The following is a 22,590-nucleotide window of genomic DNA, read 5'->3' as shown; positions in this document are numbered from 1 at the left end:
CGCGCCATTGCACTCCAGCCTGGGCAACAAGAGAAAATCTGCCAAAAAAAAAAAAAAAAAGGAAGAAGAAGAAAGGAAGGAAGGAAGGGAAAGAAAGAGAGAGAGACAGACAGAAAGAAAGAAAGAAAGAAAGAAAGAAAGAAAGAAAGAAAGAAAGAAAGAAAGAAAAAAGGAAGGAAGGAAAACAATTTTCTTTCTTTCAAATCCTCATACCTCTTATTTTTTTCTTGTCTAGTTGGATTGGCTGGGACATCCCGGACAATGTTGCATAGCAGGAGTAAAGGCAGCCAGCCCTGTGTTTCTTCTGATTTTAGGAGAATGCTAATTACATTTTATCATTTAAGAATGACAAGTTTTTGACAGATTACTTTTATCAAAATATCTTGAAGGTTTCAATGGATAGCCTTTATTACATAATTTGCTAATAGTTATATCATATAAAAATTTGAATAAGGCTGAGCACAGTGGCTCCCGCCTATAATCCCAGCACTTTGGGAGGTTGAGGTGGGTGGATCACTTAAGGCCAGGATTCGAGACCAGCCTGGCCAACTTGGCAAAACCCTGTCTCTACTAAAAATACAAAAATTAGCCAGGATTGGTGGCATGCACCTGTAATCCCAACTACTTGGGAGGCTGAGGCAGGAGAATCACTTGAACTCAGGAGGCGGAGGCTGCTGTGAGCTGAGGTTGTGCCACTGCACTCCAGCTGGGCAACAGAGCAAGACCCTTCTCTCAAAATAAATAAATAAATAAATAAATAAATAAATAAATAAATAAATAAATAAAAATTGAGGCCAGGCACGGTGGCTCACGCCTGTAATCCCAGCACTCTGGGAGGCTGAGGCAGGCAGATCACCTGAAGTCAGGAGTTTGAGACTAGCCTGGCCAACATGGTGAAACCCTGTCTCTACTAAAAATACAAAAATTAGCCGGGTCTGGTGGCAGGCACCTGTAGTCCCAGCTACTCAGGAGGCTGAGGGAGGCAAATCACTTGAACCCAGGAGGCAGAAGTTGCAGTGAGCCCAGACCGTGCCACTGCACTCTAGCCTGGGCAACAGACTGAGACCCTATCTCAAAAAAAAAAAAAAAAAAAAAAAGAATAAGTGTTGAGTTTTATCAAACGCTAGATAATCATATGGTTTTTTATTGGTTGATGTGATGAATTATTTACTATGAGCCTATTCTTATTCTCTTCTTTTTGCTAAGGTGTAAACCTCAGCCTTTTAGGACGTCATTCTACTCGTATATCTTATATATTTCCTTTTGTTCAATATACTAGTATCTTTACATTGACTTTTCTGAACAGATGAGCTAAACAAAAACTTGAATTCCTTTCTTTGATAGAGTCTTCATAGGGCATTCTTCATACCTGCTCAAACACAGAAGGAAAGTTCTAGTATTGTGCTCATTTTGCAAATGAGGAATGTAAGGCTTAAAGTGATGAAATTACTTGCTGTGGTCACACAGCAAGCAAGGGCTGGTTCTAGAATTTGAATTCAGACAACCCGACTTGCAGGATGTTCTTCTAGGATCAGAGTATCCTTAAGGGACACTCTTCCCACAGAATTTCTTTACTGTTCAGTAACTTTTCTGCAGCATCACAGTGGACTAGATAGGGAGGGTGTCCGGATGGGGGTGGAGTTTCCTGAGGTGTCAGAGGCACTGGAAGGTCTAAGTAACTTTGGATGGCTAAAATGCTCTAGGAATCAGAGTCACTTGGTACAGTAAGATATTCCTCTGGGCATTGTAGTGAGACTGTGTCTGTACAAAAACATACAAAAATTAGCTGGATATGGTGGTGCGCACCTGTAGTCCCAGCCATTCAGGAGGCTGAGGTGAAAGAATCACTTGAGTCCAGGAGTTTGAGGCTGCAGTGTGTTATGATGACACCACTGCACTCCAGCCTGGGTGACAGGGCAAGACCCTGTCTCAAAAAAGGTGTATACATATATGTATGTGCATATACACACACACACACACACACACACACACACACACACACACGTAATCCTCTACGGTCAAATAACCTAGAAGGTAGGGTGTTCATATGCTCAAAGTAAGCCAGGATTTATGGTGTTCGGGGGAATCAGTGTGTCCTCATAGAGATCTGATCCACTGGAGACTCAGGGCATCCTTGTATGGTCAGAGTAGTGTCCTGTGGGTTTGCCTTGTTTGCGGATGATAAGCATGCCCATGTAGGTTCCAAGTGTATTGTAGGATTTTTTTTTTTTTGACAGAGTCTCGCTCTGTTGGCCAGGCTGCAGGGCAGTGAGTGGCGTGATCTCGGCTCACTGCAATCTCCGCCTCCCAGGTTCAAGCGATTCTCCAGCCTCAGCCTCCTGAAGAGTTGGGACTACAGGCACGTGCCACTGTGCCTGGCTAACGTTTATGTATTTTTAGTAGAGACAGGGTTTCACCATGTTGGCCAGGCTAGTCTTGAACTCCTGACCTGAAGCTATCTGCCTGCCTCAGCCTCCCAAAGTGCTGGGATTACAGGCGTGAGCCACCGTGCCCGGCATCTTGTAGGATTTTAAAAGGTCAGAGGACCCTGGGGAACAGGGTGTTAAGAGGATCCAAAGAGACCACATAGGATCAGATAAGATCTTAAAGGTGAAAGTCAGAGAGTCTGGGAGACTTGGAGCATCTCGGGAAGGCAGGGGTATTGGAGAGACAGGGCGTCAGGGCAGGCAGGTGTTCTGGGCCTACAGGCATTTTCATCATGTCAGAACACTTGAAGTATCCTTACAACATCACCAGCTTCGAGGTCAGACTGTCCTAGAAGATCACACCGCTTGCATGGAGTTAAGATATTTTGGAGGTTGGTCTGGCTGCATGATTCAGAGACTCCTGGATGTTCTGGGAGTCCAGAGCTGTGAAGGTTTTCAGGTAGGTCGGCATATCCTTTTGGTATTTGAATGCGGGAGATCAAGGTTTTCTGGAGCTCAGGTGGTCCTTGAAGGTTTGGGTAGACTTGAATGGACCTGTCATGGAGTAGAGTGCCAAGGTATTCTTGTGCAATCAAAGCATTTTCAGGAAATCAGAGGGTCCTGGATGAGCACAGTGTGCTAGGCAGGGGTGAGAGTATGGCAGAGTGAAGGTGTCCTGGCAGTTCTGGGATGTGTATTCTACAGACGGGTGAGAGTATGGCAGAGTGAAGGTGTCCTGGCAGTTCTGGGATGTGTATTCTACAGACGGGTGAGAGTATGGCAGAAGTGAAGATGTCCTGGCAGTTCTGGGAATGTGTATTCTACAGACAGGTGAGAGTATGGCAGAGTGAAGGTGTCCTGGCAGTTCTGGGAATGTGTATTCTACAGAGGGGTGAGAGTATGGCAGAGTGAAGGTGTCCTGGCAGTTCTGGGATGTGTATTCTACAGAGGGGTGAGAGTATGGCAGAAGTGAAGATGTCCTGGCAGTTCTGGGAATGTGTATTCTACAGAGGGTCTTGCAGGGAATAGTTGCCTTGAGAGGACAGAATCTCAAGAGTTAGAATAATCGCCTTTTGGATTCAGGGGGTCCTAGTGTGTTGAAGCTGTGCTGGGCTGTCTGTGTATTGGGAGAGTGGGAGAGTGACAGTGACTAGGGTGCCTACAGACAACTCTAGGGCTGAGACAGCCAGAGTACACTGGAAGGTTGGAGAGCCCTGGCATTAAGACATCCCCCGTGTCAAAGGCATGTTGGATGGTCAGAGTGCTTTGGGAGACCAGGATATGTCTTTACTTTGTCAAAATATCCTATGGATCAGGCTAGTGTGGTCAGGGTATTTCCTGGGTTGGGGTTGGCATGTTGAGTGGTTTTTCAGTGTCAGCAGCACTTTGCAAGATTCAAGCAAATTGGGGGCTCTGAACGGGCCGGAAGGCAAGATGCCCTTGACGGTCTAGATTCTGTAAGGTCAGGAATTCCTTAAAAGGTTAGAATTTCCCAAATCTCACCATGTCCTCATGGTCTGGGTGACTTAGAGGGTCACGGAGTCATTGTGAGCCCAAGCTGTCGTGCTGAGTGTAAGGTACAGAGGTCAGAGCCTCTTGGAGGGTCTGTGTGTCCTAGAGAGTGAATGCATCCTCAGTGCCCTCGGCATTCAAGGACCCGACAGGGCCAGAATGGGTACCCCAGGCAGCAGGGTGCATTGTAATTCAGTGTTCTCTTGTGAGTCCAAGCTGACTGCGTGTCACTGGGTCTTGCTAGGTTAGGACTGCCATGGGGTTCAGGGTGCTCCAGGAGGTCAAAGTGTGTCCTAGGGTAGGGTAGAAGGGTTAATATTAGAGCAGTGTTTCCCAACTTTACTGCTGTTATGGACTGAACGTTTGTGTCCCTCCAAAATTGCTATGTTGAAGTCCTAACACCCAACGGGATGGTATTTGAAGGTGGGGATTTGGGGAGGTGATTAGGTTTAGATGAGCTCATGAGGGTGAGGCCCCATGATGGGATTAGTGTCCTTACAAGCAGAGGAAAAGAAACCAGAGCTGGCTCTTTCTCCACCATATGAAGGCACCGTGAGAAGGCAGCCACCTGCAAGCCAGGAAGAGAGCCCTCACAGGGGAGCCAAATAGGCGGACCCCTTGATCTTAGACTTCCCAGCCTCCAGAACTGTGAGCAATAGAAGTCTACTGTTTAAGCCACACAGTCTATGCTATTTTGTCATGGCAGCCCCAGCTGACTAAGACCCACGGGCACTCGGTTCTCCTGGAGATCTTGATACAAGGCAGATTGTGACTCAGTAGAACGGAGGTGGGGCCCAGGGATCTGCATTTCCAACATGCTCCCATTGCTGGTGCTGCTGCTGCTGCTGCTGATCCATGGACCACAATGTAAGCATCGAGATCCTAAAGGATTCTGATTTCCTGTCTTGAATCATCAGGGTGTTTTTAAAGGACCTGTATGACGGCATGACCCTGGGAATCAGACTGTCCTGTGGGTACAGTGTGTTCCAGGGGGTCCATGTGTCCTCACTGGGTCAGTGTATCCTGAGAAGCAGAGGTGGAGTGTTCTGGGTGTCAGCGTGTCCCGGGGGATCCTAAGGTCCTGGGCTGTCGCATCATCCTTAAACTGTCAGAGTGTCCTGGGGATGTCAGAATGTACTTCCCAGGTCTAAGTAACCTCAAGGGGCAGAGTACTGTGGGACCAGGCTGTCCTGACTGCTCAGAGATTCCCCGTGTCAGGATTTCCTTGAAGAATCAGAATGCAGTATGTCACGGGAATCTGTCTCTTTCCGAGTCCTGAAGTCTGGGGTGGGTTGGGGGTCAGGATGCACCTGGAATGCAGATGTTCAGGTCAGAGTTTTCGGAGGGTCTGGGTGACCTTGGAAGGTCATGGTGTCCCGGGGGTTCTGGGTGAATGAGGAGCTGGTGTTTGAGGGAGGAAATCAGAGAGTACTTGAGAGCTAAGGTGTCCTGGAGGCCCATTCTCCGGAGTGGGTTCAGGTTGGCCTGAGCACTGGCTGGTGTATTCTGAACCATCAGGGTGTCTGAGAGGGGCCAGCATGCACTTGTGACTTCTCCTTTTTTAGTTTCCTGGAAGCAGATCCTTGAGTGTCACCCCCATGCTGAGACGCCAGGCAGGCTCCACTCCTGGGTCCCTTTCTCCTGCTCTTCCCTCCTCTCCCCACAGTGGGGTTGTGAGGAGAGGGTCTCGGGAGGAATGCATTTTCTCCTCCTCCCCCTGCCTGCTCCCAGGAGGGGATTTAACAGGACAAAAGAATCCAGTCCTCTGGGAATATGAGCCCTTGGTCCCAGTCCCTGGACCCTCCGACAGAACACCTTCTCTCATCCGGCTTGTGATCCTCCCGGAGCAAGGGGGCTCTGGTGACCGCGTGGTGATTGGATGGGCCCACAGGGGCGAGGAGGAGGTCACTCCTCCAAGACTCAGGGGTGGGATGGGAAAGTAGGCAGCTGACAGAAGGGAGCAGCATCCTGGTGGGGAGAAGGGCCAGGCAGAGAAAAGTAGAGTCAGAAACAGAGCAACAGGTGAGGCTGAGGCAGGAGATTGAGCTGACACTCAAGCCAAGGAAGGGGGAATTAGGAAACAATTAGAAAAAAAGTAAAGACAGTGAAAAAGTCAGAGACAGCTGCCTGCACCTACACACACATTCAGAGACAGAGTCCCAGAGGGTGGCATACACAGAGGGAGAAGGGGAGAGAACAGGTGTGGAGAGGAGCTGCGGAAGCAGAGAAATCTCAAGTCAGAGATTCAGGGACACTTGGTCCCCGTGGCGAGCCATGGAAGCAGAAAGGAGGCGCCAGGCCGAGAAGCCAAAGAAGGGGCGAGTCGGCAGCAGCCTGTTGCCAGAGAGACACCCGGCCACTGGGACCCCGACCACCACGGTGGGTGAGTGACCGTCCCGGTGTGCGTGGGTCCCTGAGGAGGCAGCGGGTGTGAGGCTGAAAGCATAGGCTCCATGAAGAAGGTTAGCAGGAGAAATTAAAAACCGAATCCTATCATGTTAAAACTGTGGGAACCTTTGAAAGTAAAAGGGACTGGAGCACCCCTTGGCTTTACAGACTGGGGAACTGAGCCCTTGGCAGGAGGGGGCGGCTGAACAGCTCACCTCGCAGTGGGGATGTGAGACAGTTACCTCTGTCCCCTCACTCCTGACCTCAGAGTTGGTTAGCCCAAGGCACTGCCTTGTCTGATGAATGGAGCTGGAGGGGCCAGAGCTTTGGGTCCAGGGAGGGAGAGCGGGCTCCGTGTGTGTGTCCCCCATGGTGGACAGTGAGCTCTAGGAGGGTCCACGCCCTTGGGCCCCATGGGGATGGTGCCTCAGCTCCAGACATCTTTTCTTGGTGTGCGCCTTCCCGGTGTGTCCTTTCCCTCCCCGTTCTCTCCTCCCCAGCAGCTCTCAGACTAATTAGAGTGGGGGCTTAGGGAGCCTGTGGGGAGGAAGGCAAGCCTTTCCCACGAGCTCAAGTTCCTGCAGCCTGGTGGCTGGGCCAGGGCAGGGGTAGGGAGAAGATGAAAAGTAAGTAGGGGAGGGTGTGTCTGAGCGGAAGAGGGGGGTGCCCATCTTCCCAGGTGAGGGGTGCGGGAGATGGCAGCAGTCTGAAGAAGGCACAGGTTGAACAGGAGCCTCGCCAGCAGGGGACAAGCACTGGGGTCTTCCGTAGACAGCTGGGACGATTGTTAGGGTGCAGGTGCACACAGACCCACAGGGTGAGCCCCAGGTGGTCGTGTGTGTCCAGAAGGGTGAGTGTACATGGAGGGGTATGTGTCTGGCGGTGCAATAGGAAGTGGGCAGACAGTAGAGTTGCCAGGTAGACAGTGTATGAGTGCCAGGGCCAGGAATGAGTCTGAGGGTGTGCCCTGTGTAGACAGCACAGCCTGGTGTCAGAGACTCAGAGGCAACCAGGGGCCGAGGCTGAGCAGGGTGCAGGAACCAGGCTATGGCAGCTAAAAGATTCCTGGTGGGGCAGGGCTGGGTGCGGTGGCTCAGGCCTATAATCCCAGCACTTTGAGAGGCTGACATGGGAGGATTGCTTGAGGCCAGGAGTTTGAGACCAGCCTGGGCAAGATAGCAAGACCCCATCTCTAATTTTTTATTTTTTTAATTAGCTGGGTATGTTGGTGTGCACCTGTAGTCCCAGCTACTCAGGAGGCTAAGGCAGTAGGATCACTGGAGCCCAGGGGTTCGAGGCTGCAGTGAGCTGTGATCACACCACTGCACTCCAGTCTGGGAGACAGAGCAAGACTCTGTCTCAAAAAAAGACTGGAGCAGCACAGGACGCACTGAGCGGAATCCCGGGACAGGCACATGTGGTCCAGCACCGAGGAGCGTCCTCCTCAGAAGCCGCCCCTCCCTTCTCTCCGTGCTCAGACTCGAGTGCTCCACCCTGCAGAAGGCTCCCTGGTGCAGGAGGAGGGAGATCAAGGTTCTCCCCACAAGGAGGACAGAGGGGCCGCCCGCACTCCCGGCGCCGCCACCGCACCACCTTCAGCCCAGTGCAGTTGGAACAGCTGGAGTCAGCCTTTGGGAGGAACCAGTACCCCGACATCTGGGCCCGAGAGAGTCTTGCCCGGGACACCGGCCTCAGTGAGGCTCGAATCCAGGTGATGCTCCAGGATCCTTCCTCTCTCAGGAAAGAAATGCAGATTTCTTTGGTGCTATCATAGAATGTTGGGCATTATAACCCTAACCTAAATGGTCACCAGACACAGGCCTCATCTCACCACCAGCATCAGAGCAACTGCATTGAGAATATCATATCACTTGAGTTTAACCCTAGCTATAAGCTAATCTAACTTGAATTTCAACACCTACCCTCAATATTTAATAGTGATGCCAATTCCGGCTGGGCACAACAGCTCACACCTGTAATCCCAGCACTTTGGGAGGCCAAGCTGGATGGATCACCTGAGGTTAAGAGTTCGAGACCAGCCTGGTTAACATGGTGAAACCCCATCTCTGCTAAAAATACAAAAAATTAGCCGGGCATAGTGGCAGGTGCCTATAATTAATCCCAGCTACTCCGGAGGCTGAGGCAGGAGAATCACTTGAACCCGGGAGGTGGAGGTTGCAGTGAGCCGAGATCATGCCACTGCACTCCAGCCTGGGCAACAAGAACAAAACTTTGTCTCAAAAAAAAAAAAAAAATAGTGATGCCAATTCCAACAGAAGTTCAATCCTAACTGTCCATATTCTTACAGAACCTTGTCCCTAACCATAGCCTTGAAACTCAATGAGCCAAATGCTCCCTCAATCCTAACCCCAGGGTTGGTTAGCCTTAAGTGTAAACCCTACCCTAAATTCAAGCTTGTCTATAGCAATTACATTTACCTACAGTCTTAATCGTTAAACTTAACCCTAGGGGAAATTTCCCATTCTCTGGGGAAGGGAAATGTCATTGTCACCATATTTATCTCCTTGTTGGAAGCTCACACTTCTTACTTGCCCCCAATTGTTAGAAAAGGGCACATGTGGACAGAGGCTAGGGACAAGTCTGTGGGTTCCTTTGTCAGCAGACCAGGCTCAGCCAAGCCTTGTGGAAGAGCTTTACTCCCTCTGGCCATGCTGGAGAAGCCTGCTCCCCGTCCCTGCACCTCTTGTCATTGGAGTAGGGTGTCACCACCTATGTCAAGTGTGGGCTCTGATGTGGTTCCTCCCCCTTCTCAGGTCTGGTTCCAGAACCGCAGAGCTAAGCAACGGAAGCAAGAGCGCTCACTGCTTCAGCCTCTGGCCCATCTGTCTCCTGCCGCCTTTTCCAGCATCTTGCCAGAGTCCGCTGCTTGCCCCTATTCTTACGCACCACCACCACCACCAGTGACCTGCTTCCCTCACCCCTACAGCCACGCCCTCCCTTCCCAGCCCTCCACAGGAGGCGCCTTTGCTTTGTCACACCAGTCTGAGGACTGGTACCCTACCTTGCACCCAGCCCCTGCCGGCCATCTGCCCTGCCCCCCACCCCCTCCCATGCTCCCCCTCAGCCTTGAGCCATCCAAGTCCTGGAACTGAGGTCAAACAAGTTACCACCAAGGTGATCCCCAGCCTGTGGCCCTCGTGAAAAAACAAGAAAATGGGGTGGCTTCCTTTCCATCTATGGGTGAAGCAGATGCATGCTGAGGGTCAGCTCAGCGATTAGAAATTGAAAAATGGGAGATCATGGTGAATTCTCACTGGGGTGATTAGTGGAGGAAGTCTGGGGAGGTGAGCTACTGGAAGAGACATGGCAAGATGCCTCGGTGGAGCTGCCTGCTGAAGGGTGATATTGATGAAGACAGTTGCTGGTGTGTGGAGATGGTTGAAGGGCTAGGAGGTGAGGGCCTTCATTAATTGAGATCACGATTGAAGAAGATCCCAGGTCTTTCTGGCTGATTTCAGTAAGGCTTCTGACTTAAGAGTCTACCTATACATCCCTTCCCCATTGCCCACCCCGCCATCTCTATCAGTCACTGACTTTTGTTTATTCTGTCCTAGGAATATCTTTTTTTTATTTTTATTTTTTTTTTTTGAGACAGAGTCTTGCTCTGTCGCCCAGGCTGGAGTCCAGTGGCACAATCTCGGCTCACTGCAAGCTCCACCTCCTGGGTTCACGCCATTCTCCCGCCTCAGCCTCCCGAGTAGCTGGGACTACAGGTGCCCGCTACCACGCCTGGGTAATTTTGTTTTTGTATTTTTAGTAGAGACGGGGTTTCATCATGTTAGCCAGGATGGTCTCGATCTCCTGACCTCGTGATCTGCCCGCCTCGGCCTCCCAAAGTGCTGGGATTACAGGTGTGAGCCACTGAGCCCAGCCGAAATATCTCTTCAGAGTGTCCCCTCCTTTCCATTCCAGCAGACACTTGGCTTTTTCTGACCCCGTATTTTCGGACTTATTGTCACATAGGTTCCCTTAACTCTAGTCTATCCCACTTCCAACAAACCTGTGCAAATCTCAACATCAAGGAATGCTCTCCAATGTCTTATAAAAAATACATCAATCAGATTTGATTAGTTTTGCCTGTAGAAGTCTTCAACATCTGCCTTCAACTTTTAAATCAGCGGCACATTTTAACATATGTGGTTTCTGATAGAGAAGAAACCATTTGATTTAGGGCAAACTTTTCTAAGACCAAACCGTCTGAGGCTGATGAGGGGTCATTCCCAGGAAGGGACCTGCCTTGTCTGGGAAACGCCTTGGTCTGAACCCTCTCAAAAGAAACAGCATGGAGCCTAGTTCGTGGTACAATTTTTATACGATATTGCTTATTATGCACTTATTTTACTCACAATTCACTTATTTATATGTATGTTTACCTCTCTTATTGGAGGGTTCATAGAAAACAATTTTTTAAATTAAAATTTTTTTTCTTTTTTGAGACGGAGTTTTGCTCTTGTTGCCCAAGCTGGAATGCAATGGAGTGACCTCGGCTCACTGCAACCGCCGCCTCCCACGTTCAAACAATTCTCCTGCCTAAGCCTCCCGAGTAGCTGGGATTACAGGGTGTGCCACCATGCCCGGCTAATTTTTTGTATTTTTAGTAGAGACGGGGTTTCACCATGTTGGCCAGGTTGGTCTTGAACTCCTGACCTCGAATGATCCACCCGCCTCAGCCTCCCAAAGTGCTGGGATTACAGGTGTGAGCCACTGCGCCAGGCCTGATTTTTTTAATATTTAATTTTTAGTTTTTCATGTGCCTCTAGATATGATTTTTATGCTTGGTTTTTTTCCCCGCGCTCTTTCATCCCTCTCCTCTCTTCCAACTCCTCTTCCCTGTCCCATCCCTGCTACCCATTTAGTGGGAAGGAAGTTTCCCTGTGCCTGCAGCCCTGCTCCCCGACCCTCAGCAGGGTTACCTCCTGCAGAAGCAGGGAAAGGGGTAGGGGACAAAGGATGGGGAGGCAGCTCGAAGGAGTGAAGAATGAAGCCCCTGGAGGGGGAGGTGGATGGTGACGGCAGCAGTGGTGGCTGTCAGCCGGCATTCTCGTGCTCACAGCACTTCACAGAAGAATTTTTTTTTTTTTTCTTGAGACTGAGTCTCACTCTTGTCACCCAGGCTGGAGTGCAATGGCGTGATCTCAGCTCACTGCAACCTCCACTTCCTGGGTTCAAGCGATTCTCCAACCTCAGCCAACTGAGTAGCTGGGATTACAGGCATGTACCACCACGCCCACATAATTTTTTTTTTTTTTTTGAGATGGCGTCTCCCTCTGTCGCCCGGGCTGGAGTGCAGTGGTGTGATCTCGGCTCACAGCAACCTCTGCCTCCCGGGTTCAAAGTGATTCTCCTGTCTCAGCCTCCCGAGTAGCTGGGACTACAGGCACCCACCACCAAGGCCGGCTAATTTTTGTATTTTCAATAGAGATGGGCTTTCACCATATTGATCAGGCCAGTCTCGAACTCCTGACCTCAGGTGATCCGCCTGCCTCGGCCTCCCAAAGTGCTGGGATTACAGGCGTGACCCACCGCACCCGGCCTCACCTAATTGTTGTATTTTTAGGAGAGCTGGGGTTTCACCATGTTGTCCAGGCTGGTCTCAAACTCCTGATCTCAGGTGATCCACCTGCCTCGGCCTCCCAAAGTGATGGGATTACAGGCATGAGCCACCGCACCCGTCCCATAGAATAATCTTTAAACAGGCCTTTAGTGATGGATACTCAAGTTGTGAGTAGTTTTTTATATATATTATTTAAAAGTCTGGAATCACAACCCCTGTATTACACAATTGCACTCCTACCTAATTATCTCCTTGAGCCAGACTGCCTTCTAGAAAAATTACACTGGTTTGAATTCCACCAAAAGAACCTGAGTATTGGTTTCAGCACCTCCTTGTTAACCTGTACCATTTTTGACAATTTGTTAACTGAGAGTGATGTCTTCTTGTTTGCTTACTTTAAAATGTTCATTAATTGCTAGTGAGAGTTAAAAGTTTCATGTTTATTGGCAATTTACATTTTTCTTTTCTGCATTGCCTCTGTGTTGTGTATTTGTATATTGATATAGTCATCTTTTATTAGCGTCTGAGAGCTTTGTGGATTAGGGATATGAATTCCTATTCATACATGTTGCAACCAATTTTTTTTTTTTTTGAGACATAGTCTCGCTTTGTCATCCAGGCTGCAGTCCAGTGGCACTATCTCAGTTCACTGCAACGTCTGCCTTCCGGGTTCAAGCGATTCTCCTGCCTCAGTCTCCCAAGTAGCTGAGGCTACAGATGCACGCTGCCATGCCCGACTAATTTTTATGTTTTTAGTAGAGATGGGGTTTTACTATGTGGGCCAGGCTGGTCTGGAACTTGTGAGCTCAAGCAATCCACTGGCCTCGGCCTCCCAAAGTGCTGGGACTACAGGCATGAGCTACCACGCCTGGCCACATGTTGCAACTATATTTACAGTCGGTTATTTGTCTTTTAGCCTTTTGCAGTGAAGTTTTCCTGAGAGAATTAACACGAATTTCCGACACCTGTTGTATGTAAGGCATTAACTTCTGTCTGAAACATCTAGAATGACACCAGTTTTGTAGAACTGGTAGATGTTTTAGAAATTAGTCACTCAGTTCATTTTCTGTGTTGTGTGGTTCAGATGAAGAGCCCCGGGGGAGAAATCTGTTTTTAGTGGTTTGATCTATGTTTTCTTTATTATTTGGATCGAAAGGCTACAACTTGAATCACCTGAAATTTATTTTGCTATGTGCAGCAAAATAGTCATGCAATTTCCCTCAATCAGCTAATTAGTTATTCCATTGTTATTTACTTAATCGTCAAACTTCACCCTATTGATTTGTAAAATCATAATTTTTCATATACTGAGTTCTCATATATATATACACAGATGTATATATATACACAGATGTATATATATATACAGATGTATATATATATACACATGTGTATATATACACAGATGTATATATATACAGATGTATATATATATAGATGTGTATATATATATATATACCGATGTGTATATATATATATATATATATATACCGATGTGTATATATATATATATATATGGGACAGCTGTGGACTCCTCATTCTTTTTCATCAATCAGTTTCTCTATTCCACTTCCAGCACCACAGTCTTTCAATGATTGAAATGTAAGAATTATCAATACCTTTAAAATATTTAATTTTCTTATCCAAACACAAGGTGTGTCTTGTCGTTTCTTCCAGACTTCTGTTATGTCCTTCAGGAATTTAAAAAAAACATGGTTTTTTTTTTTGAGACCGAGTCTTGGTCTGTTGCCCAGGTTGGAGTGCAATGGTGAGATCTCGGCTCACTGCAACATCCGCCTCCCAGGTTCAAGCAATTCTCTTATCTCAGCCTCCAGAGTAGCTGGGACTACAGGTGCATGCTACCATACCCAGCTAATTTTTGTATTTTTTTTTTTTTTTAGTAGAGATGGGTTTCACCATGTTGGCCAGTCTGGTCTCGAACTCCTGTTCTCAAATGATCTACCTGCCTTAGCCTCCCAAAGTACTGCAATTACAGGCATGAGCCACTGCGCCTGATCAGAATTTTTATTTAAAAAACAACTTCCATATATCATACCCTTTATATAAAGTGTTTAAATGTGCAAAATAAACATTATGTAAAGGTTTAAAAATGATTATATGTTTACTTTTGCATGGCATATGTTAGAGCGCTGTTTTGTAGTGGGCAGGCCTGTGCAAACCCACTCCAAAGTCCATGGAAGCTGAGAGGCCAAAGGCTGACAAATTCAGTTTCTTAAAAAGAAACATTGAGGCCAGGCACTGTGGCTCACACCTGTCATCCCAACACTCTGGGAGGCCGAGGTAGGCGGATCACAAGGTCAGGAGTTCGAGACCAGCCTGAGCAACATAGTGAAACCCCATCTCTACCCAAAATACAAAAATTAGCCAGGCATGCTGGCTCACGCCTGTAATCCCAGCTACTCAGGAGGCTGAGGCAGGAGAATCGCTTGAATCTGGGAGGCAGAGGTTGCAGTGAGCCGAGATCGTACCACTGTACTCCAGCCTGGGTGACAGAGCGAGACTCCATCTCGAAAAACAAAACAAAACAAGACAATTAAAAACACTGAACAGGGCCTGAGAGCAGAAGCCACATCCATGTCCTGGGCTGTGGCCAGAGAAGATGGTATCTACCCCCTCAAGATCCAGGGATTCTATACTAGAGGGGAGGGGCACCCGTGCTTCAGAGGGAATGGGTACGACTTTGTCCTAAGTGCAGATTTACGGTGAATACCTCTTTCCCTACTCTTACACAAGGAACGATCTTGGAGACATTCCCAGAACGGGGTTAATCAGAATTCCACCTGGTGGCTTAGCATCCAAAATAGAATGATTAGCCTCTCATCCGAGATGGAATTCCTTTAGCCTCCACCAGTGCATACATAGGAAGTAAACTCGGAAGACAGGCACACAAATGACAGCACGTCTTAGAAGTGGAAAGCACAGTGTAACACAGGAGCTGAACCGAGGGGTACTCAGTGCTATCTGGGTGGCTTGGTGTTTGTTATATAGCCCAGGCTAATGGCTTTTTCCTTTTTAAAATTGAAAATGGGATCCTGCCAGGCGCAGGTGGCTCACGCCTGTAATCCCAGCACTTTGCGAGGCGGAGGCAGGCAGATCATGAGGTCAGGAGCTCAAGACCCTGGCCAACACGGTGAAACCCCGTGTCTACTAAAAATACTGGGCGTGGTGGCGCACACCTGTAGTCCCAGCTACTCGGGAGGCTGAGGCAGGAGAATCACTTGAACCCAGGAGGTGGAGGTTGCAGTGAGCTGAGATCTCACCGCTGCACTCCAGCCTGGCGACAGAGCAAGACTCCGTCTTAAAAAATAAAAACAAAATGGGATCCTGCCATATATATTATAATGTCCTTTTAAAACTAACAACCTATGGACATCTTGCGAGTGGCTCATACAGATTTTATTGTTTTCATTGCTAACTGGCAGTTCATTGTTTGGTGTTTTGTTTTGTGCCTCTGCAGTTATATTGCTGAAGGATTTTTTTTTTAATAAAGGTAAAATCATGACTCAGAGATGCAAAATAATTGTGTACTAAATATCTTAATTCATTATTGAGGCAATAATGAAGATGTTTAAACCAAGGACAATCCAAAGAACAGACACGTTTATAGATGAATAGCAAAGTGAACGTGTAAATGGACACACAGCTGGCCTCTTCCACAGTTGGGGAGCGTAGTCAACCGAATCTCCACGGAACAGAATTCACATACCTGTCTAGGGGCCGGGCTATTTTTGCATTGCAATCAGCTACAATGTTGTAAAATAGCCCAAAAGCCCGGAAGGCCTCAGAGACCCGATAGAATCAAAACCGGAAAGGAGGGCCCTCATGCCGGTTTCCATCAAAACACTTTCCCCTACAGTTTCCTCTTACCCAGGTGCTTTTGTTTTTGTGGGATAGCTGTCCCAAGTTAGGATTGCTGTGTTAAACGTTAGGTGCATTTAAAATGGTAAGAGATACTGCCTGTGTAGCTTGCCAAAAAGTGTAGTTTAGGATGTTGTCTCATCGAATAATAATAGTTAATAATAAAGCCTAGAAAAATGCCCCATAATATTTCTTCAACGATTTGACTAAAAGTAAAGCAAAACAAAAAACCTATAATAAATCCAGAACCAATTTTGTGTATACCGAAAACCGGAGGACTGAGTTTCTTCTAGATCGACAACTATACCAGCACTATTTATTAAATAAACTAACATTCTCACATTGAATCGAATCGATCCCTTTATCAATTCATTAAATTTCCATAGGTGTCACAATCTCTTCCCGGCACTCTCTTTCGGAGCTGGTTCTCCCAGCAGCTTTTCAGGCTCACGCCGGCGGTGGCGCAGACCTAGGGTCTCCCTCGCCCTGCCCACACTCGCCCTGCCCACACTCGCCGTGCCCACACTCGCCCTGCCCACACTCGCCGTGCCCACACTCGCCCTGCCCACACTCGCCCTGCCCACACTCGCCCTGCCCACACTCGCCCTGCCCACACTCGCCGTGCCCACACTCGCCGTGCCCACACTCGCCCTGCCCACACTCGCCCTGCCCACACTCGCCGTGCCCACACTCGCCGTGCCCACACTCGCCCTGCCCACACTCGCCGTGCCCACACTCGCCCTGCCCACACTCGCCCTGCCCACACTCGCCCTGCCCACACTCGCCCTGCCCACACTCGCCCTGCCCACACTCGCCGTGCTCACACTCGCCCTGCCCACACTCGCCCTGCCCACACTCGCCCCTGAGCTGGCCTGGAAAGCGCAAAAGGTGGGAAGTCAAGTTCTCTGCGCCCTTCCCTTCTACATTGGCTAGTCCTCGCCCACCTCCTTTCCTGCGGCCCCGACCCTCTGACCCCCCTGCGGGAGGCGTGCGCCCTAGACAGCCCTTCTCGCCGCCCGCCCGCCCGTCCGCCCGCCAGAGTTCTGGCGCCTGCGGTGCCCTGGACTGAACAGGCTGCAGGCTTTGGGGCTGAACACCGCAGACTGGCGCCCCAGCAACCCAGCCTGGGCGACAGCGGAGTGCGCACCCGATGGACTCCCCTGTCTTCCCTTCTCGGTAGAGGAGATGCTCTTTTTTGTTGTTTTGAGACGGAGTCTCGCTCTGTCGCCCAGGCTGGAGTGCAGTGGCGCGATCTCAGCTCACTGCAAGCTCCGCCTCCCGGGTTCACGCCATTCTCCTGCGTCAGCCTCCCGAGTAGCTGGGACTACAGGCGCCCGCCACCACGCCCGGCTAATTTTTTGTGTTTTCAGTAGAAACCGGGTTTCACCGTGTTAGCCAGGATGGTCTCGATCTCCTGACCTTGTGATCTGCCCTCCTCAGCCTCCCAAAGTGCTGGGATTACAGGCGGGAGCCACCGCGTTCCGCCGAGGAGATACTCTTAAAGCTTAAAACTGGCAGAGTTGGAAGTTGCCCCGTTTACGATTAAAAAATAAAACGAGTGTCCTTCCAGCAGCTTCACCCTCGCTCCATCCCATTCCTGCCAAGGGGAGAATGCAGCCCCGTTGAAGCTGAAGTCATGAATTCGACTTTGTGCTGGGAAATCGCAATCCCTGGTCTCTCAGGAAGGGCCCTTCCTTCCCCGCAGGATCCAACTTGGAGCATAGAAAAGGAAGGACTTGGAGCTCGAAGTGGGTGTGCGGGGCGGGAGCTCTGAGTGGCTGGGCCGGGCGCAGAGCTCCAGGGGATGCAGCGATCTGGGCGCCCCTCACCACTGAAGACCCCCGGGCCGGGGCGCCGAGACCAGGCGGGGAGGCGCGGTCCCCGGGCGCGCCCCTGCGAACGGAAACCCTCTAATCTTGCTCGGGAGCCGCAGCGGTCGCGTTGCCAGACGCAAGTTTAACGAGGACCAAGCCGAGCCTTTAAAAGGGCGGATTCTGTGCGAGATCTCGCCTGCCTGGAACGTTCCGTCGAGGGTCTGCTGGTACCCGCGGGGCCCCTCCTGCACCCCAGGGGACTCCGGGCCGACTTTACCCCCTCACCTTCACGGAGCCGAGAGCAGGGCCTTGCTGTGTGCTCCAGGCACTTCTGGATGGCCGGACTCTGGCCCATCTCCGCGCCGTCGGCCCAGCGAAAATTGCACCTGGCAGCCCGGCGGGATGCAAAGGGACCTGCTCCGTCGTGGGACGAGCTCTCTTGGGTCGGAACCAACCCGGCTCAACCCGGCCGGCGCCTCCTGGGTCCCCGGGGAGCTGCTTCCCCAACGCGCCACGCCTGACGTCCGGGTCTCCACAAGAGTCCTTCCCAGTCCGGCTTTGGTTTTTCTTCCAGAAACGGGCGCCTGGCTCCCAAGATCGGAGAGGGCAAGTGAAAAGCCCGGCCCACTGCCTGTCCCGCGTCTCTACCCAGCTCGGCTCCCTCTGGTGCCAGGAGAGGGCTCTCCCAGCTGGAGAGTGGACGCCACTTGCCAGTCCTGGAGCGGTCTACACCCCCCACCTTCGCAAACGGTGCCCCCACTTGGCTCCCTGGGTCCTGAGGCTCGGCCTGCCCTTGGCAAGATGGACTCCGGCAATAGCAGGATGGGTGCCATTCGGTCAGGGAATCCCAGTACTGGGACCCTGGGCTAGAAGTGGGAGAAGGGGCTGCGACTCCGGGTGGCACATGCCCTGGACCCTGAGAACTACCCACTCTGCTCCCGGAACTACTCGCCCCGCTCCTCCAGAGAGGCGCTACTGCAGGAGGCCCACGGCTCTCCAAGGCTGGCCTCACAGCAGGGGCTCTGCCAGCTCTAAGACTGTGCCGTGTGGGCGTTACGATGGCTCCTTTCTCCAGGTTTTATTGAAATTATCTGAACCTCTCCCCCGAAATTGGAGCACGCACACCCTCTCCTATTAGCTGGAAGAAGAAGCTGAACTAAAGAGGCTCTCTAAGACTCCTCTTTTGAATGTGGGCAAAATTAGCCCGGAAGTCCTCCAAGTTCCCACCCCACCAAGATCACCTCTCCCTCCGGCCTGCCCCTCAATTCACCCCCTCACAACCAGCATCTGGATGCCCAGGGAGCGCCTTACTGCCGTAATGGCACCCTACAAGCAGCCCAAGGTGGAGGAGGGGTAGGAGTCAGCTGCACAGAGTGGCCATTGCCCAGGTATGTGGATGTCGGGGAGGTTGGGGAGAGAATGACTGTGTGTTTGGGGGGGTCATCAGTATCTGTATATGGCTAGGAAGCTACATGGCTGAAGGCTTTGGGGCCTAGGGACCAATCAAATTTGGTTGCAGGACTCCTGAGTCACCTGAGCCCTGGCGTCCTTGTTCCTCTGAATGGGACATAGGTAGTCACTGTATTTTGTCTAGTAGACAGGTTACCTCTGGGAGAATCCAGCATTTTCTACAGTGTGATGGGCCCATGTTGCCCCAGGAAAAGGAGGACACAAGGCACGCCAAGAACCAGGGCCTGAGGCCTGAGTGCTGGCAAGGCGAAAGGGGGTGGGGTGCTGACAGCCAGCTCCTGACCACACCGGCTCTCCAGTTGCAGGGAAGGGATAGGCGCCCCAGGGTGAAGGAAGTCAGGTCACCTGGCCTATCTCCAGAAGACAAAACTGACCCTGGGTGAAACCACCTACCTGAGCAGCAGTGGACGAACTGTTCAGACCCCAAGACCACCTTCCCTCCACTGGTATAACCTCTTCTGCTTTTCTGTCGGACTCCTCAGATAGCACAACCGGAATTCTGATTCTTACAGAATCCTGCAAATATTTATCAGGCACCTACCTAGTGCCCAGCAGGGAGCCAGAAGCTGGAGATTTGTCTTGGACCCAAGAAGTTCCTGCTGGACACTGGGACATACCAGGACAGGATCCTGTGAGCCCAGGCCGGGCTTCTAGAGGGGATCGTCTCCCTCTCTCCCATGTCGGAGACTTGGCTCCACTCTGCGGAGTTCCTCTTCTGAGCACACCTGCAGGCGTTTTGTACATTGGAGGGGGTTGGAGGGGAAAGGAATGGGAGGGTCAGAGCAGCCCTGGCCTGGGGCCCCTGCGGAAGCCCTTGGTCCTGAAAGCCGTGACTGGACACAGGACCTCCCTCTACACACTGATGGGCAGGGGACTTCCCTTGTGTGCTGACTTTCCACAGCCACCACTATGCAGATCCAACTGTTTCCTGCTTCCTGAGACATTGTCCCAGCTAAGCTAAGTGTCCCCAGCAGCCTTGCTGTCCCAGATCCGGGTGGCGGGCAGCAGCAGTGAACCCACAGGGGAACCCTCTCGGCCGCAGCACCTCCGCGTCGCCAGGGCGGGGCCCTGGGTGCTGGCGGCTGTCCCGCCTCTGCAAAACCTCAGGTCTGTGGCGCCTCCTGGCTGCTGCTTCCTTGGAGGCTATGCAAAATGTCCCAGGCACTCCTTCCTGCCCTCTGGGGACCACGTTGGAGGTGAGGGGTCAGATCCCAGGGGAGGTCCCGTGCCCTGGGGGTGGGAGGGAGAGTGGTGTTGCAGGCAGGAGAGACGGTGTGGTGGGCGGAAGACTAGACTGCCGAGCCCTGGTGTGGCAGCAGCCGTGCGGCTCCCTGGATGCCTGAACCCCTTGCCCATTTGAGACGGGCTGTGAGGGGCAGGTGGCTCAGGGAGGGAAGGATGGCAGGGCCGCTGCTCCTACACCCACCCCCCCAGCCTCTCTGGGCTCTGAAGCAACGTATCAAACTTCCCATTCCCCTGTCAGAGCCATCCATCCACCATCCATCCATCCATTCGTTCGGCCATCCATCCACCATCCATGTGTCCACCATCCATCCTTTTATCCGTCCATTCAGCAAATATCCATCGAGCCCCTGCCCTGTGCCAATGTTGTTCTAGGCACAAGGGATACTTCAGCAAGCCATTCATTCTATTTGGGGGATAAACAATAACTAAACAAATAAATAAGAAGGTAACAGTAGTGCCGTGCTGCAGTGAATAATGGATCCACATTGCCCCAGGACAGCACTGCCCACACCGTGATGTACAAAAAGCGATGCACAAGAGGGCCAGAGCCTGGCCCCACCCAGCAAGGGGTCCACCGAGCCCCTCCCTCGTTATCCGCGGCTGTCCCCATGACACCCCCGCTACCCGCTGCACAGGCCAAGACCCGGGAGTTCCTATATTCCATTCCTCCTCACACACCCGCCATGACCTCAGCGAGTTGTGGGCAGGTGAGGTCACTTCACGCACCCAGTCTTCCCGCTTCTCTCCAGCCTTCCCACCATGTCCAGCCCATGCCGTCATCATGCCCGCTCCCACCACAGCAAAGCCCACTAACATCCGTCCGCTTCCACTTGTGCTTGCCACGGCAGCTGCCCATGTTTCTCAAGTGCGACCAGGTTGCACTGCTGTTGGGATTACAACCTGCAGCCAAAATAGAATCTGAAGTGGCCACCAGAGTCCATGAGGCCTGGTCCGACTGGGCCGCTAGCCACCCTGCCCCACTTCTCTCCACCCCTTGTTCTCCTCTCTAAGCCCCACCGCAGCCCTGCCTTTCACCCTCAGGACTCTGCACTTGCAGCCGCCTGTGCTGTGAACACGCTCTGCCCAGTCCTGGCACGGCTGGCTCCCTACTCGTCAGAGACTCTGGCCTCCTCCTCTAAGACAGCCTGCCCCATCTCTCTCCCCCGCTCAGCCAGGAGAGCCACCCCCTTCCCAGTCTAGCTTCCACCAGCCTCTGAGTCTTGGCAAACCAGAAACTCCCTGCTGGCTGGGGAAACTGACTGTCTGATTGGCTGGGGGCGGACAGAGCCTGGCTAAGGCCTGACTAAGAGTTGGAGGGCTATGTGAGAAAAAATGGTTCCAGTAAGTGCTTGGAAGCCTGTAGTTTGAGGCAGCAGCAAGCTGGGGACAGGCCAAGGCTGAGGGTGGGACAATGGGCATTAGGGCTCAAAGAACCTGGATCCTGTGTGATCTCGCTTTTCCTCGCCTGCCATTTGGAGCCAGGGAGAAATGAGCTCCCATGTGCTCTGTGTCTCTGTCTCTCTCTCTCTCTCTCTCTCTCACACACACACACACACACACACAGCTGGCTGCAGGTGAGTTGTTTCTAGAACCAGAGCTTATATGATGAGAAAAATAGAAGGGACAGAACAGTGTGTTCCCAGATCACACCTGCAGTTCCCACAGGCTGGGGTGGGGGTCTGGGGCCCGGCTCTGCTGGCTTAGTCACTTTGCTTCTCCTCAAGTTCCCTCTGTGGAACTGGGCGCTGTTTCCACCAAACCGTCTGCTCTCCAGTCCCACAGGGGGTTGCTGTCAGTCACCATACGGCCTCTCTGCCTAGGCTTTGGAACTGATTCATTGTTCTTTTGCTGTATTTTTCTTTGTAGGTTTCAGAATTCTCTGTTTGTTTATGATACTTTGGGAAGGATCCTGGGAGAGTGAAAATAAATGAAGTGCTCAATCTGCCAAGTTTCACTGGAGGCTCCACTGATCCTTCCACCATGCTCAAATGCCTGCAGGAAATCTGGGGAATCATCTTTCCTACCCTAAGACCCTGGGACTGAGCACTGGCCCTGAGGCCCCTGACAGGCATAAACTAATCAGCAAATGTGCAGGAAAAATGTGGAGCTGCAAGACCAAAGTCAGATTCCCACTCTCCCTAAAGGCCTGGATTCCCCTGGAAACCCACATCCCCACTGCCTGGAAGGAGCTATGAGGACCCAGGGGAGTGGCTCTGGGCATCAACTGGTCCAGGCAGGAGGCGGTTCCCCAAGTCCCATCTTTCCAGCGCCCAAGGGAGCC

General features: G+C 51.4%; 1 protein-coding gene across 1 annotated transcript; it reads left to right on the top strand.

Annotated features, from left to right (window-relative positions):
- The first annotated feature begins 5,355 nt into the window (after positions 1 to 5,355).
- On the top strand, positions 5,356 to 9,587 carry LOC112209203 (homeobox protein prophet of Pit-1). Its single transcript, XM_024356509.1, has 3 exons — positions 5,356 to 6,321; positions 7,805 to 8,037; positions 9,101 to 9,587. Exons 1-3 carry the CDS (start codon positions 6,213 to 6,215, stop codon positions 9,437 to 9,439), a joined length of 681 nt encoding a protein of 226 aa, XP_024212277.1. The 5' UTR covers positions 5,356 to 6,212; the 3' UTR covers positions 9,440 to 9,587.
- The last annotated feature ends 13,003 nt before the right edge of the window (positions 9,588 to 22,590 follow it).

Source organism: Pan troglodytes, chromosome 4, assembly GCF_028858775.2.
Source record: "Pan troglodytes isolate AG18354 chromosome 4, NHGRI_mPanTro3-v2.0_pri, whole genome shotgun sequence".
Taxonomy (NCBI): Eukaryota; Metazoa; Chordata; class Mammalia; order Primates; family Hominidae; genus Pan; species Pan troglodytes.
Note: the sequence above shows the minus strand (reverse complement) of the source record. Positions and strands in the feature narration are given on the sequence as shown.